Genomic DNA, 17,457 nt, shown 5'->3' on the forward strand with positions numbered 1-17,457 from the left:
GTTCAAGACCAGCCTGGGCAACATGGTGAGACTCCATCTCTACAAAAAAATATAAAAAATTAGCCGGGAGTGATGGCACATGCCTGTAGTCCCAGCTATTCTGGAAGCTAAGGTGGGAGAATCACCTGAGCCCAGGAAGTCAAGGCCCTGTCTCAAAAATAAAAAATAAAAAAATGCCTATGAAGCCTGGCATGATCTTTAACCTCAAGACTCTTTATCTTCCTCTACACTCTCCCTTATTCTGCAGAGAAATCTCTAGTCTGAAGGCCTTTGTACACACTGTCACCTCTGCATGGAATACTTTCCGCCAGCTCTGCCTCACTGGCTCCTTCTCATCCTTTGTATCTTAGCCTGTCACCTCTTCAGAGAGGCCTTTGTGAATCCCCACAATCTAAAGTATATCTCTTTTAACATCTCCCCTAGTTTTCTATTTTTTTCTTACAACACTGATGCTTTTCAACTTTTTTCTTTTTTTTTAAATAAATATTTTTTTTCCTTTTTGTTTATTGCCTTATTTCCCCCACAAGTCTGTCCATGAGAGGGACACATGTCTATTTTGTTCATTAATCAGTGCCCAGCCCAGTGACTGACATATAGTAAGGTTCCAATAAACTTGAGTCAATTTCTAGTTAGTATAAAATCTGAAAGTAACAATACAGTGTATCTTTTAAAAGAATCTACAATTTGGACTTCACATTGTTGTTCTAACTACTGTGGTATGAATGTAGTTACCATCATAATTTTTAAATACTGATTTTTAAAAGTTATAAATAAATAAAACCTTTTTACCCATTTAAAAACTAAAATGTCAAGCAACTTCCTTTTCTTGAATTTTTGCCCCTATGCAATTACATCATGGATTTGAGCTGCTTACTCGCTTACTTTACAACACACTTTGGTAATTTTTGAGAATATGTTACATCAATCTTTTTGTATATCACATATCTCTTTTTTTTTTTGGCTTGTGTTTGATGACAATGTTCATGCTATAGCAGAGATATCTCCTGGTTCTTAATCTAAGTCCCAGGATCTTAAAGGTGGAGAGTGCTTAATTAAAATAGAAGAGATAGATCAGGAAGCAACTTCTCAAGACTACACCTTTTTACATAAAATTAAGTAATTTATTTCTATACATGTTATAAAATGCTAATTGGATGTCATCATAAATGGAAGAAAATTACAATTGGCAAATTCTAGAACCATATTTGACTCTGAAATTTATCATTCCATAATTAACTAGGCAGCTAACTGCTTTTTAAATTGTTTTATATGGTTATGAAGGGAAAAACACATTTCATTTTTCATTTCCTCTTAGCATTGCTGCTTTGCTTTTACATACCTTTTTTAGTTGTATAGCTTCTTCCAGTTGTTTAAATTCTTCAGTAGCTCTCAAAATTTGTTGTTCTGCCTTTTCTATTTCATCATGCAGTTCTGATAGTCGAGTTTGTGCTGCAAATTTAAAAACCATGCTCACATAATATGAAACAAGAAAAATCTTGAATTCTGAAATTTCGACCAGATATTCTTTCTTTATAATAACCTTCTCCCTGCTCTATTAAACTGTCATTATATCTCACAAAAAAATTTTAAAGTAATTACTTATGATCGCTTTTGTCTATTTATTAATCTCTAGAATAAACTGTTTCATTATATGGTATAGAACTATAATTGATCCTTTTATTTGTAAAATTCTCAACATGAAAGGGGCTATTCCCAACACTAGTAAACCCTTTTGAGAGAATAAGACTTTTATTGGGAAATATGCACTTTACATGTTACTAAGTTATAATTAGGTTCAGGATATTAAAAATAACCCATAAAACCTTGTGTTAGAGGCAAATGCTTTATGATGGAATTCAATATCAAGAAATTCACTACTGAGCTCTCTCTCCCAGCTGTTGATGATCTCAAATCAATTATTTTCAACCTCAAATTTAAGATTTCTCTCTCCCTCTGTCCTATAAAACTATGAGCCAGCCCCTTTAAAGCTAGTCTGCATAAAAATCTGATTTATTTTTGCTTTCCCCCAGAGCCTTGCATATAGTATACGCAGACATAAATAACTCAGTTTCTTTTCTTCCTTCACCAAGTCAACCTCTATTTGCCTTCCATGCCTTCCACTTAGCTACCAGTCAAGGAAAGATAAGCCGCTGGTCTGACTGAGAGCACCACAGTGGGCCATAATGCTGGGGGGATGCACAAACCCAGGTCAGAGTTCTCTTTCTTCCATATCCATGCAGCTGAGTGGGTAAGTAGATTCAAAGTCTGTCATTGGCAGGGTCTCTAAAGTGTCCCCCTGCCTTGACTTATTCCTTTATGTGACTTGCCAGAAGGTATTAAGATCCCTTGAATTAGATTGTGGGGCATGGGGCATGTCAGGAAAAGTCAGAGGCTAGCCTTCGGCCCAGGCCTGAGGAGAATGCTCTGTTCCAGCTTATACAAAGCATTGCTTTAGGTTTTTGCTACATGCATAGTAATCAATCAAGTGGTTCTTTACTTGCTTCAGTTATTACTAATTGTGACTTCGAATATATAGTTCCAGTGCTTATTTGAAGGAGGGGATTTACTCATTCTTGAATCCCCTGGACATGCTGCCATCAAATTACTGCCAAAAACTCCATTCTTAACCATAACAGGAATCATTACAAAATAAATGCTCAATAAATCTGCTTGATAATCACTACTTTTGTTTTAGAATTTTCATGGAAACAATACCATCAACATGTTCAATTAAAAGACTTACAAAACAAAATTGGCCTACATATTCAATGTTTTCATATTTTTTTTAAAGAATTTAAAATAACTTTTTTTAACCTGCACTTATTTTTTTTTCTTTGTCTTCCAGTTGCGTGTCCAGTGGTGTGTGGCCTCTCAAGTTCATGTGATCATTTCTAAGTTGTTCATCTGGCTCCACCTTCTTGATCTGTACTGCCTGAGCACTGTCAATAATATAACTCTCTGTGGCAAACATATTTCTCTTGTATCTGGATTTGCCAATGTAAGGGCTTTCATCTGGGGCTTTATCAATTTCAGCATACTAAAAGCAAAATAATAGATTTATGGTTTAATAAGTGATCTCCAAGCAGTCAAATGACATTATTCATTTTATTAGTGGCAAACATATCACAGAATTGCTCAAGTTTATATAAATTCTACATGCCTAGGAGCTGAAAGATATATATTATTCTTTTATCTTCTTCTTAATATACCAAAAAAGGAAATTAGAACTAAAAATGGTCTCAAAAGAATTCTTCCTCCTACCACAGAAGAGTGAAAGTTTGGACTCATTGATTAAAGAACTGCCTACAGTTATGTGATTTTTAGCACTGCTTGATCTCTCAAATTAGAAATATGGGTGTTTTATTTTGGTTTCTTGGCTCATATAAGTAAAATCTCAGTCTAATATTTTTTTCAGATACATGGTGTGTAGCCATCAGTATAATATATTTTAATAATTGAATTTTTAAAAATGAAATATCATATGATATTGGTTGGAATCACTGGATCTTAGAAGTTTGGCATTTCCTCACTTGCAGTGACATTTATGGCATTTGTACCAGTCATGATTGATTAATACTGAACCCAGTAATTACTGAACAAACCATGTAAGGGGATGACTATTCCATGGTACTGAAGCACTTTTCCCAGAAGTCTGGATTTAAAGGAGCTGATCAACCCATACACCTGGGAAAGATAGCTGCGAGTTAGACGACTGCTTTTGGTAATGGATATGGCTATGGGCAAAGATTCTTTTGAAGTTTTTTACCTCTTTAGGATTCTGTTCTAACTCCTGGAGCCAAATAAGTCATAGATTGAACCAAAATACAGTTTAATCCTCTCATAACAAGAAAGTGGAGTGATATCTGATCAAATCCCTTACATGTCCTCACCACCTGCCCTCCCCCATTCCATCCCATGTGGGCTTTAACTTTGGATTACTAAAAAATTAAAATAACTCACCTCTGATGGATAATAATTTAGTGGCTCAAATTTAGCATCAATTTTATAAAAGGCCAATTCCTGTTCCAGCTCATATTGCTTCTGACATGCTCGTGTTAGTTCTATGGTCTTCTGTTTTAGCTATTGGCCCAATTTGATATGAGACAACATACAGGATCAGTAAGTTAGTATAAAGGTGTGATGATATGGTAAGTTCTCATCGTAAGTTATAATCATATATGTTTAAAAACTTCACAGTAAGCTGCACAACACTCAGAACATTTTATCTTACTTCTAAATTATAAAAAATGAAATACAAAATTATTATTTCATCAGAGATCATGTAAAAGACCTTTGAAGTTTATCTGCTGCTTCAGGATATAATGAATAATGATTTTAAAAATCACTTAAATTTGTTAAACATGAAAATATTTTTGTATCAATTATTTTTGTGTAACTGGCCTAATAAATACCTGCTTCCTGATTTTCCAATAATTAGCACTAATTTCTTAAACTGACTTTCCGACTTTAACAATAGTTTCAAATTACAAGGGAAAATGATAACTGACATTAACTGCAGAGAAATAAAGAGGAATGAGAAGGATGAAAATAAGAGCTTGGTTTTAATTGTCATACTGTTGTTGCTGTAGTATTAAGTGTTCAGAATATTATTCTTTGTAATAAAGAATAAGGGATGTGAATAAGCTCAACCAGATCCAAATATGTAATGTTCAATTTTAATAAAGTAATTCTACTATAACTTTTTATTCTTAGAAATTTTTGGAGCTTGGAGAAGACAAATGATCCAATCTAATTCTCTGAATTTATAAATACAGAAATTAAGTCTCAGATTGGTGAACTGACTTGTCTAAAGTTACATATTAGATCAGTGTCAGAAACTAAATATTTTATTAACTAACTACTAGTACTAGCTCCTTTCTACTAAACCAAACTTTGAGTTTATTTCAAAGATCCACTAAGTGATTTTTGTCTTTTTTTGGCCAGTATCTGATGGTAGATATCAAAGAAAAAACATGCAGAAAAATTTCATTAATATAAAAATGCAAGCTGAAGAGAATAAAACATAAACAAACACAAACATTTTACAAGGCCCAGGAAATCAAAGTCGTGCATGATTTAGCTCACAGTCACCTCCTGATTATCCATCAAAATGGAAGTAATAGCCTAGATAACGGGTAACATTGAGCCAAATACTCAATGTGTGCCAGACATTGTGCTAAGCATTTTACATATGTTATTGCACTAAATCTTCACAACCACCCAATAAGATGATAAAAGCTGCACAGAGAAGTTAAATAACTTGCCCAATTTCACAGCTGGTAGTGGAAGAGGCAGAATTCAATTCCAAGTCTCCTGATTTCAAATCCAATACTGCCTATTCTTCCATGCTGCCTTCGATGTACTGCTTCAGGGTGTCCAGCACATTACCCACATTGATATTTTCACTGAATGCTCATAAGTCTCCGAGTCTCAAGAAAGCAACTCACAATCAACACTGTCAACTAATCTTGGGTTCTCTCCTCAAAACTCATTGGCAATAGTGGCAAACAACAGGCAAATGTGACTGGAATCACAGAGAATACATGAACTGGTCTCTGCAGGCAAATAATAATAAATAGGCTCTGCATTTCAAAGTACTTTTGTGCCTTTTATAAGCCCCAGGCTTAGCATATTGTAAGCACTCAATAAATATCTGTTGAAGAAGTGCATGAATAAAAGCAAAATAGATGTCAAATGAACTGGAAAGTAGGCTAGTCACAGTATTAGCTTTGGATAATCAAGAGTTGACTGAAGGTAACATATTTACCAATCAGAAAAATAATTCTTTCCCCCACATTCAAATTTGCTCTCCTATATAAACATCCATTAAAAAAAAAATACATACGCACACAACCACATTTCCCAAGAAGACAAGCCAGTTTCAAAACTTAAAATGTAAGCAAGCATATTAATGCAAGTTATCATGCAAACCCTGAAAAACATAGTGTACAGTTCAGGCCTGGAAGAACTACCTTTAAGGAAGAATAAAGAATCAGCAGAAAAGGGCCTGCAAGAAACCAAGACAAGGGCTAAAAGAAGAAGCAAACAGATACCGTCACCTGGAGAGTTAAACTGTAATAATACAAGTTGCTCTTTACTGACAACTTACCATAGGAAGACATGGCTTTTAGTATTGGCATTATTCTTACATGGATGTATTTTATTGTCATTCTGAGTTATAGATTTACTACCTTCCATTACTTAGCTTGATTCATTTCAAATTATTTTCATTATTAGCTCATTAAATCCTCACAATTCTGTGAGGCTAGCAGGACAGGTAAATAATCCTCATTTTAAATATAACTAAACTGAAGCATAGGAATTAAATAATTTGCAAAAGGACAAAGAGTAAATTTGGTTAATATTTGTTGGTGGCAGGACAGGACTACTACGGTTTAAATGGCCACCAGAAGACTTACTTCAGTGCTACTTTTCTTTTATAAATTAATTGGCCTAATGCACAAGCAACTACTTTTTTAAAATGGAAAACTTCACATAATCACAGATGATATTATCATTAGATATTCTGCAAAAGATAATAAAAATGTTTTTTCAAATATAAGCTCTTAGAATAAGACCCAGAATTATTTTAGGCATCTAATAGTCCTTGGGACTAACAGATAATAGGCAAAACCAATATGAACTGGCAATTTAAAGAGGAAATACAAAATAGCCAATAAATATATATGCAATACTCAACTGTCCAACAACTATAAAAGTTCAAAATTAAAACAAGATTCCATTTTTTTCTACCATATGTACAAATTCAAAATAATAGTACCTAGTTGGAAATTGGGTATTTTCTTCCCTTCTGAAATATAAATTGGTTAGAAGCTTTTTGAAGTGTGCATTAACACTTATCAAAATTTTAAATGCAAATTACACGGTAATTCCACTTCTAGTGGTTTATGCTAAAGAAATACTAGTATGAATGCATAAGGTATATATAGACACACACACACACAGATTTTCTCTGTAGTACTGTCTCTAATAGCAAAAATTGTGAAAGCAACCTAAATATCCATCAATAGGAATAGGCTAACTAAATTATGAAGAATACATTTAATGGAACACAACATAGACTTTAAAAAGAGTAAGAAGGCTTTATACACGCATGTACATATATTTTTTAACTTGGAGAGTTGTCCACGTATGCTGTTTTGTGAAAGTTAAGATGCTGAATAATAATATACAGTCTACTCTCCACATCTGAGTTCTGCATCTGTGGATTCAACCAACCACGGATTAAAAATATTTTTTTAAAAGGATGGTTGCATCTGTATTGAACATGTACAGATATTTTTTCTTAATTATTATTTCCTAAACAATATAATATTTATTAGCATTGACAATGTCTTAGGTATTATAAGTAATCTAGCAATGATTTTAAAGTATACTAGAGGATGTACGAAAGTCACTTGCAAATACTACACCATTTTACATAAAGGACTTGAGCATCCATGGATTTTGGTATCCATGGGGGTGTCCTGGAACCAATCCCCCACAGATACAGAGGAATAACTGTATACAGTAACATTCCTTTTTTCATTACAAAAATATTCAAAGGTATAACATGCTTAATTATATATACATTATGTAATTACATGTATACTGTATAAGAAGCATGGAAAACAAAATATTAATATCTGGGGAATGGGGTAGGGAAGAGTGGACTTTCATTTCTGCTAAATACAGTTGTGTTGTCTAAATTTGTTACAATGAACATACATTAATTTTGTATATAAATGTGTTTTTATTTTATTTTTATTTTTATTTTTGTAGAGAAAGGGTCTCATTATGTTGCCCAGGCTGATGTTGAATTTCTGACCTCAAGTGATCCTTCCACCTCAGCATCCCAAAGTGTTGGGATTAAAGGCATGAGCGATGGCGCCTGGCATAAACATGTTTTTAAATGGTTAATGATAAAAATAACATAATGACACAGAGAAGAGCACAGTCTGACTTCTAACAAAAATAGGTATAGAAAAAAAAAGCAAAAACTTCTGACAGTTTACAAAACATTTATTCACAGCACAAACATATCAATAACATTATAAATAAGCAAAAGAGAAAACTAGGCAACTACAGTTCATAGTTTTAGGATAGTGGAAAGTCTTAAGGTCTGACATTTTGCCAAGGTTTTCAATGGGCTGAGTAACGTGCACCAGGGAATCAGCATAAAGATATTATATTTTATCTTAGTAATAAAAGATGGATTCCATGTCCAAAAAGACCTATAACTCACAAAATTTTGGATAATTTTGCCAGATCACCTTCTAAATGTTTTTGCCAATGAACAGTCTCACCTACAATGTTGTTTTTAAAAAATACAAATATCTAGGAGTACATAATGCAGCCCAAGATAGCATTAGTCTTTTGGGAAGCCATATCATCTAGCACACAGTCAACTACAATTCATAAGCCTTTCCACATATTTCTGTTAAACCACATCTTCCCCATTATATGGTCGGGAAGTTGTATTTTTAGACCCAAGGGCAAAGAATTATCTGTCTTACGAGAATACAGCCAAAGCAATGTAAAATATGAACTTACCAATTCATTTTTTGTGTTTAAGTCACTCTTGAGTTCCTCACAGCTCTGTTTCTGTAACATGGCCTCCTCTTTTAATGATTTATTCAATTTATCTTGATTTTTAATTTCCTCAAGGAACCTTGTTTGTTTGCTCTTAAGCTCTTCAGTTTCTATCATCTTTTTTTCTAGGTCTCTTTCCAGTCTTTCTACCTCTTCTGCCAATGACAATTTAATAGTTTATTTATCATTATATTTCCTATTTTTAAAAAGGTAAGAATATTTCTCAAACAATAGTGAAAAAGTCTAAAAATATTGTAAATACAATTCTACTTTTAAAATTAGCCACCATGGTTTTGGAAAAAAAGACTATCCTGATCTTGAAATTGAGGCAAGAAGGCATCATTTCAATGATATTTTTAAAAGATAATACTTTACTTCCAAGTATTTAATCCAATTAGTGTGCTGATAAATGAGTTCTTTTCTAGGTGACCTTTGAAAAACATGCAATATTTTATCAGACATTAGTAATTACATTTAAAAGGATGCTGCAAACATGTTTGCAAAATTCTGTATTATCTTAAAATCCTTCAATGGCTTCCTGTTACTCTTAGGATAAGATCCAAAAGGCTTGCGAAAAGCTGATAAAGTTCTTCATAATTTGGACTCAACCTCCCTCTTCTGCCTCATCTTCAAGCATACTCTACTGCAGCTTTCTTAAAGTTATCCCATTTCTTCAGATTTGTGATGCCTCTTCTCACCTATAGGCTTTTATTCACACGCTTTCCCTAGAACTGTCTTCCTCTACCTCCTACTGGGCTATTTTGCATCCTACAGGTCTTAAGTTTTAAAAAAAATTTTTGAGAAGCCTGCCCAGGCCCTATCCTGTCACCAGGTTAGATGATTCTGAGGTATACTCCCATGCTACCCTGAAATTCTGCTTGGCCCTTGTCACACAGGGAGTAGTAAAATGTGATCAAATAGCTTAGCTGTCTGCCTTTCCCCACTAAAGCGTCACAAAAGCAGAAACTACATCTACCTGGCTCACCTAGACTAGATCTAATAGCCTAGCACATTAACGTCTCCTAATTAATATCTGAAGGCATGAAGGAACCATAAGTAGTCTAACCATTTCACCCAAAAGTTATCTAGATGACTTTCCTTTGCATTATTAATATTTTTAATGATTCCAAAACATAAACTTCAGAATAATAAATATTGAGTTAGGGAGATTCCAAACTAATAAAAACTTGCCACGTTTCTCAAGTATTGGATCAAACCATATGAAATTGCCATTTTTGGAGGTCAAAACAGACTAAAACTAATTTCAAATGAACAGACAGGCTCATTTCCCAACACTCTAAATTGGCTATTTGATACCTTCCTCTTTCTTCTCAAACTTCCCATACACTTTCTTCTATTTTCTCTTTCACCTGATTATCTCACCTTTAATTAAGAAAACGACCCCATCAATAAGAACTCCCTATTTTCCCACCACCACAGCAACAAAACTACCCACACCTGCACATATCTTTGCTCCTTTCTGAAGGAGAAAGTGTCACTCCTACCAAGGGATTTTTCCTTTTTTTCTCTAATCTCATTCTCATGTCTTCTCCAGAACCAAAAGAATTGAGCCATGTCTTGTTTCTCCACTTTGCTTTTAGGTGTTTTTTTTTTTTTTTTTTTTTTTTTTTGGACGGAGTCTCGCTCTGTCGCCCAGGCTGAAGTGGAGTGGGATGACCTCGGCTCACTGCAGCCTCCGTCTACCAGGTTCAAGTGATTCTCTTCTCTCAGCTTCCCAAGTAGCTGAGATTACAGACGCCCAAAACCACACCCAGCTAATTTTTGTATTTTTAGTATTTTTAGTAGAGATGGGGTTTTGCCATGTTAGCCAGGCTGGTCTCAAACTCCTGACCTCAAGTGATCCACCTGCCTCGGCCTCCCAAAGTGCTGGGATTACAGGTGTGAATAGCTACACCCGGCCTCCACTACACTTTTGAATATTCTGTTCATTTGTTTTTTTGTTTTCTGGCTCTGAAGTTTACTGCATTTGTTGTTTCTGCCCATTTCCTGGTCTGGAAGCCACTGGTGAATTTTTCAGTTTTAATTTTTGATCTTTTTAAAAAAATGATTTATTAAGTACTACAAGAGACATTATGGGAAAAAATTTCAAATCTCCAGCCAAATGTCTCTCTCCTATTCACTCTTCAAGCCATTATAATCTAGCATCTGTCCCCACTATTCCTTAACTACTCCTGTCAAGATCATTATCACCTGTTGCCAATCTAAAGCACTTCTCTGCTTCTCACTTCATATCTCAGCAACATTCAACAGAGTTGACCACTTCCTCTCTTGAAAACTTCTCTGGGCTATTTCCCACTATTTCCTGGTTTTCTCCTACCTTGCTGGCCTCTCTTTCTCAGCTTCCTTAGTGGACTGCTTTTCTTTCTTCTCCCAACCACTGCCTGAGTGAGCTGATTCCCATGCAATTTAATGTCATTTTTATGCTGATGTGACTGAGCATAAAATTTGTATGGCTAGTCCAGATCTCTTTAAACTCCAGACTCACATTTCTGACTCTATGCCACCTCCACTTAGTTGTCTCATAGACATTTCAAACTGAATATGTCCTAAATAAAACTCTGAATTCTTCATTTTTATAAATGATATCACCATCTAGCCACTTACTTACTTGAGCCAAAAGCCTGGGAATTATCCAATCCATTAGAAAATGCTGCTGCTTCTACCTTCAAAACTGATCCATCTATCTTTCATTTCCACATCCAGCATGTTAACTACAGGCCATAAACGTTTCCAACCTGGATCACTCCTATCCAAGTGTTAACCAGGGCTGACTCTGCTTAGCTTTCAAGATCTTGTGAATGTATTCAGATGGTATGGCATAGACTCCAGCCTAGATTGCTACGCTAGCCTCCTAACAGGTCCCTTCATCTCCATTTTCCCTGCTCCAAATCATTCTCTGTGTATCAAAAATGATGTCCTATTGCTGCTTTTTAAAAAACTGTCAATGGCAGCCGGGCATGGTGGCTCACGCCTGTAATCCCAGCACTTTGGGAGGCCGAGGCAGGCGGATCACCTGCGGTTGGGAGTTCAAGACCAGCCTGACCCCGTAAGAGAAATCAGAGAAACCCCGTCTCTACTAAAAATACAAAATTAGCCTGGTGTGGTGGTGCACGCCTGTAATCCCAGTTACTTGGAAGGCTGAGATAGGAGAACCACTTGAACCTGGGAGGCGGAGATTGCAGTGAGCTGAGATCGCACCATTGCACTCCAGCCTGGGAAACAAGAGCGAAACTCTGTCTCAAAAGAAAAAAAAAAAAAAAATTGCCAGTGGCTTTCCAATGCACCTGAAATAAAATCAAAATTCCAAGGCCCTGTGCCATCTCACACCTACTTATGTCTACACACTTTTTATTGAGCTGTCCTCCAGTCTATCTGATTTTCTTTTCTTTTTGGATAGTATTATTTATATTTATTTTTACTTTTCTTTTTTTTAATTATACTTTAAGTTCTAGGGTACATGTGCACAACGTGCAGGTTACATATGTATACACGTGCCATGTTGGTGTGCTGCACCCATTAACTCGTCATTTACATTAGGTATTTCTCCTAATGCTATCCCTCCCCTCTAGCCCAACCCCATGACAGGCCCCGGTGTGTGGTGTTACCCACCCTGTGTCCAAGTGTTCTCATTGTTCAGTTCCCACCTATGAGTGAGAACATGCAGTGTTTGGTTTTCTGTCCTTGTGACAGTTTGCAAAGAATGATGGTTTCCAGCTTCATCCATGTCCCTACAAAGGACATGAACTCATCCTTTTTTATGGCTGCATAGTATTCCATGGTGTATATGTGCCACATTTTCTTAATCCAGTCTATCATTGATGGACATTCAGGTTGGTTCCAAGTCTTTGCTATTGTGAATAGTGCCGCAATAAACATATGTGTGCGTGTGTCTTTATAGTGGCATGATTTACAATCCTTTGGGTATATATCCAGTAATGGGATGGCTGGGTCAAATGGTATTTCTAGTTCTAGATCCTTGAGGAATCACACACTGTCTTCCACAAAGGTTGAACTAGTTTACACTCCCACCAACAGTGTAAAAGTGTTCCTATTTCTCCACATCCTCTCCAGCACCTGTTGTTTCCTGGCTTTTTAATGATTGCCATTCTAACTGGTGTGAGATGGTATCTCATTGTGGTTTTGATTTGCATTTCTCTGATGGCCAGTGATGATGAGCATTTTTTCATAAATGTCTTCTTTTGAGATGTGTCTGTTCATATCCTTCGCCCACTTTTTGATGGGGCTGCTTTTTTTCTTGTAAATTTAAGTTCTTTGTAGATTCTGGATATTAGCCCTTTGTCAGATGGGTATATTGCAAAAATTTTCTCCCATTCTGTAGGTTGCCTGTTCACTCTGATGGTAGTTTCTTTTGCTGTGCAGAAGCTCTTTAGTTTAATTAGATCCCATCTGTCAATTTTGGCTTTTGTTGCCATTGCTTTTGGTGTTTTAGACATGAAGTCCTTGCCCATGCCTATGTCCTGAATAGTATTGCCTAGGTTTTCTTCTAGGGTTTTTATGGTTTTAGGTCTGACATTTAAGTCTTTAATCCATCTTGAATTAATTTTTGTATAAGGTGTAAGAAAGAGATCCAGTTTCAGCTTTCTACATATGGCTAGCCAGTTTTCCCAGCACCATTTATTAAATAGGGAATCCCTTCCCCATTGCTTGTTTTTGTCAGGTTTGTCAAAGATCAGATGGTTATAGATGTGTGGTGTTATTTCTGAGGGCTCTGTTCTGTTCCATTGGTCTATATCTCTGTTTTGGTACCAGTACCATGCTGTTTTGTTTACTGTAGCCTTGTAGTATAGTTTGAAGTCAGGTAGCGTGATGCCTCCAGCTTTGTTCTTTTTGCTTAGGATTGTCTTGGCAATGCAGGCTCTTTTTTGGTTCCATATGAACTTTAAAGTAGTTTTTTCGAATTCTGTGAAGAAAGTCATTGGTAGCTTGATGGGGATGGCATTGAATCTATAAATTACCTTGGGCAGTATGGCCATTTTCATGATATTGATTCTTCCTATCCACGAGCATGGAATGTTCCTCCATTTGTTTGTGTCCTCTTTTATTTCATTGAGCAGTGGTTTGTAATTCTCCTTGAAGACGTCCTTCACATCCCTTTTAAGCTGGATTCCTAGGTATTTTATTCTCTTTGAAGCAATTGTGAATGGGAGTTCACTCATGATTCTGCTCTCTGTCTGTCTGTCATTGGTGTATAGGAATGCTTGTGATTTTTGCACATTGATTTTGTATCCTGAGAGTTTGCTGAAGTTGCGTATCAGCTTAAGGAGATTTTGGGCTGAGACAATGGGGTTTTCTAAATATACAATCATGTCATCTGCAAACAGGGACAATTTGACTTCCTCTTTTCCTAAGTGAACACCCTTTATTTCTTTCTCCTGCCTGATTGCCCTGGCCAGAATTTCCAACACTATGTTGAATAGGAGTGGTGAGATTTGGGCTGAGACAATGGGGTTTTCTAAATATACAATCATGTCATCTGCAAACAGGGACAATTTGACTTCCTCTTTTCCTAAGTGAACATCCTTTATTTCTTTCTCCTGCCTGATTGCCCTGGCCAGAATTTCCAACACTATGTTGAATAGGAGTGGTGAGAGAGGGCATCCCTGTCTTATGCCAGTTTTCAAAGGGAATGCTTCCAGTTTTTGCCCATTCAGTATGATATTGGCTGTGGGTTTGTCATAAATAGCTCTTATTATTTTGAGATACATCCTATCAATACCTAATTTATTGAGTTTTTAGCATGAAGGGCTGTTGAAGTTTGTCAAAGGCCTTTTCTCCATCTATTGAGATAATAATATGGTTTTGTCTTTGGTTCTGTTTATACGATGGATTACGTTTATCAATTTGTGTATGTTGAACCAGCCTTGCATGCCAGGGATGAAGCCCACTTGATCATGGTGGATAAGCTTTTTGATGTGCTGCTGGATTCGGTTTGCCAGTATTTTATTGAGAATTTTCACATCGATGTTCATCAGGGATATTGGTCTAAAATTCTCTTTTTTTGTTGTGTCTCTGCCAGGCTTTGGTGTCAGGATGATGCTGGCCTCATAAAATGAGTTAGGGTGGATTCCCTCTTTTTCTATTCATTGAAGAGTTTCAGAAGGAATGGTACCAGCTCCTCTTTGTACCTCTGGTAGAATTCGGCTGTGACTCCGTCTGATCCTGGACTTTTTTGGGTTGGCAGGCTCTTAATTATTGCATCAATTTCGGAGCCTGTTATTGGTCTATTCAGCGATTCAACTTCTTCCTGGTTTAGTCTTGGGAGGGTGTATGTGTCCAGGAATTTATCCAATTCTTCTAGATTTTCTAGCTTATTTGCGCAGAGGTGTTTACAGTATTGTCTGATGATAGTTTGTATCTCTGTGGGATTGGTGGTGATATCTCCTTTATCATTTTTTATTGTGTCTATTTGATTCTTCTCTCTTTTCTTCTTTGTTAGTCTTGCTAGGGGTATACCTATTTTGTTGATCTTTCAAAAAACCAGCTCCTGGATTCACTGATTTTTTTGAAGGGTTTTTTGTGGCTCTATCTCCTTCAGTTTGGCTCTGATTTTAGTTGTTTCTTGCCTTCTGCTAGCTTTTGAATGTGTTTGCTCTTGCTTCTCTAGTTCTTTTAATTGTGATGTTAGGATGTCGATTTTAGATCTTTTCTGCTGTCTCTTGTGGACATTTAGTGCTATACATTTCCCTCTACACACTGCTTTAAACGTGTCCTAGAGATTCTGGTATGTTGTGTCTTTGTTCTCATTGGTTTCAAAGAACATCTTTATTTCTGCCTTCATTTCGTTAAGTACCCAGTAGTCATTCAAGAGCAGGTTGTTCAGTTTCCATGTAGTTGAGCAGTTTTGAGTGAGTTTCTTAATCCTGAGTTCTAGTTTGATTGCACTGTGGTCTGAGAGACAGTTTGTTATAATTTCTGTTCTTTTACATTTGCTGAGGAGAGCTTTACTTCCAACTATGTGGTCAATTTTGGAATAAGTGCAATGTGGTGCTGAGAAGAATGTATGTTCTGTTGATTTGGGGTGGAGAGTTCTGTATTAGGTCTGCTTGGTGCAGAGCTGAGTTCAATTCCTGGATATCCTTGTTAACTTTCTCTCTTGTGGACCTAACATTGATAGTGGGGTGTTAAAGTCTCCCATTATTATTGTGTGGGAGTCTAAGTCTCTTTGTAGGTCTCTAAGGACTTGCTTTATGAATCTGGATTCTCCTGTATTGGGTGCATATATATTTAGGATAGTTAGCTCTTCCTGTTGAATTGATCCCTTTACCATTATGTAATGGCCTTCTTTGTCTCTTCTGATCTTTGTTGGTTTAAAGTCTGTTTTATCAGAGACTAGGATTGCAGGCCCTGCTTTTTTTTGCTTTCCATTTGCTTGGTAGATCTTCCTCCATCCCTTTATTTTGAGCCTATGTGTGTCTCTGCACATGAGATGGGTCTCCTGAATACAGCACACAGATGGGTCTTGACTCTTTATCCAATTTGCCAGTCTGTGTCTTTTAATTGGGGGCATTTAGCCCATTTACATTTAAGGTTAATATTGTTATGTGTGAATTTGGTCCTGTCATTATGATGTTAGCTGGTTATTTTGCTCATTACTTGATGCAGTTTCTTCCTTGCATTGATGGTCTTTACAATTTGGCATGTTTTTGCAGTGGCTGGTACCAGTTGTTCCTTTCCATGTTTAGTGCTTCCTTCAGGAGCTCTTGTAAGGCAGGCCTGGTGGTGACAAAATCTCTCAGCATTTGCTTGTCTGTAAAGGATTTTATTTCTCCTTCACTTATGAAGCTTAGTTTGGTTGGATATGAGATTCTGGGTTGAAAATTATTTTCTTTAAGAATGTTGAATATTGGCCCCTACTCTCTTCTGGCTTGCAGAGTTTCTGCCAAGAGATCCGCTGTTAGTCTGATGGGCTTCCCTTGTGGGTAACCCGACCTTTCTCTCTGCCTGCCCTTAACATTTTTTCCTTCATTTCAACTTTGATGAATCTGACAATTACGTGTCTTGGAGTTGCTATTCTCGAGGAGTATCTTCGTGGCATTCTCTGTATTTCCTGAATTTGAATGTTGGCCTGCCTTGCTAGGTTGGGGAAGTTCTCCTGGATAATATCCTGAAGAGTGTTTTCCAAATTGGTTCCATTCTCCCTGTCACTTTCAGGTACACCATTCAATCGTAGATTTGGTCTTTTCACATAGTCCCATATTTCTTAGAGGCTTTGTTCATTTTTTTTTACTCTTTTTTCTCTAAACTTCTCTTCTGGCTTCATTTCATTCACTTGATCTTCAATCACTGATACTCTTTCTTCCAGTTGATCGAATCGGCTACTGAAGCTTGTGCATGTGTCACGTAATTCTCGTGCCACGGTTTTCAGCTCTGTCAGGTCATTTAAGGTCTTCTCTATGCTGTTTATTCTAGTTAGACATTCGTGCAATCTTTTTTCAAGGTTTTTACTTTCTTTGCGATGGGTTCAAACATCCTCCTTTAGCTCGGAGAAGTTTGTTATTACCGATCTTCTGAAGCCTTCTTCTTTCAACTCGTTAAAGTCATTCTCCATCCAGCTTTGTTCCATTGCTGGTGAGGAGCTGCATTCCTTTGGAGGAGAAGAGGCGCTCTGATTTTTAGAATTTTCAGCTTTTCTGCTCTGGTTTCTCCCCATCTTTGTGGTTTTATCTACCTTTGGTCTTTGATGATGGTGACGTACAGATAGGGTTTTGGTGTGGATATCCTTTCTGTTTGTTAGTTTTCCTTCTAACAGTCAGGACCCTGAGCTGCAGGTCTGTTGGAGTTTGCTGGAGGTCCACTCCAGACCCTGTTTGCCTGGGTATCACC

At 36.5% G+C, this 17,457-nt stretch overlaps 1 protein-coding gene across 22 annotated transcripts in view; it reads right to left on the minus strand.

Moving 5' to 3' along the window:
* CNTRL (centriolin) overlaps positions 1–17,457 on the minus strand; it is a 102,686-nt gene that overhangs the window by 61,119 nt on the left and 24,110 nt on the right. For 12 of the 22 annotated variants that reach the window (XR_010148875.1, XR_010148873.1, XR_010148874.1 and 9 more), the window contains 5 exons: positions 8,554–8,747; positions 5,973–6,029; positions 3,961–4,080; positions 2,815–3,037; positions 1,340–1,449 (listed from right to left, as the gene is read on the minus strand). Coding sequence is in view for 16 of the 22 variants with exons in the window: in XM_054659021.2 (XP_054514996.1) it covers positions 1,340–1,449; positions 2,815–3,037; positions 3,961–4,080; positions 5,973–6,029; positions 8,554–8,747 (704 nt within the window). In the remaining 6 variants the exon portion in view is untranslated. The remainder of the gene's footprint in view (positions 1–1,339; positions 1,450–2,814; positions 3,038–3,960; positions 4,081–5,972; positions 6,030–8,553; positions 8,748–17,457) is intronic. The other 10 variants (XM_063788368.1, XM_054659024.2, XM_054659027.2 and 7 more) reach the window with 1 other exon arrangement.

This window comes from Pan troglodytes, chromosome 11 (assembly GCF_028858775.2).
Source record: "Pan troglodytes isolate AG18354 chromosome 11, NHGRI_mPanTro3-v2.0_pri, whole genome shotgun sequence".
Classification (NCBI taxonomy): Eukaryota; Metazoa; Chordata; class Mammalia; order Primates; family Hominidae; genus Pan; species Pan troglodytes.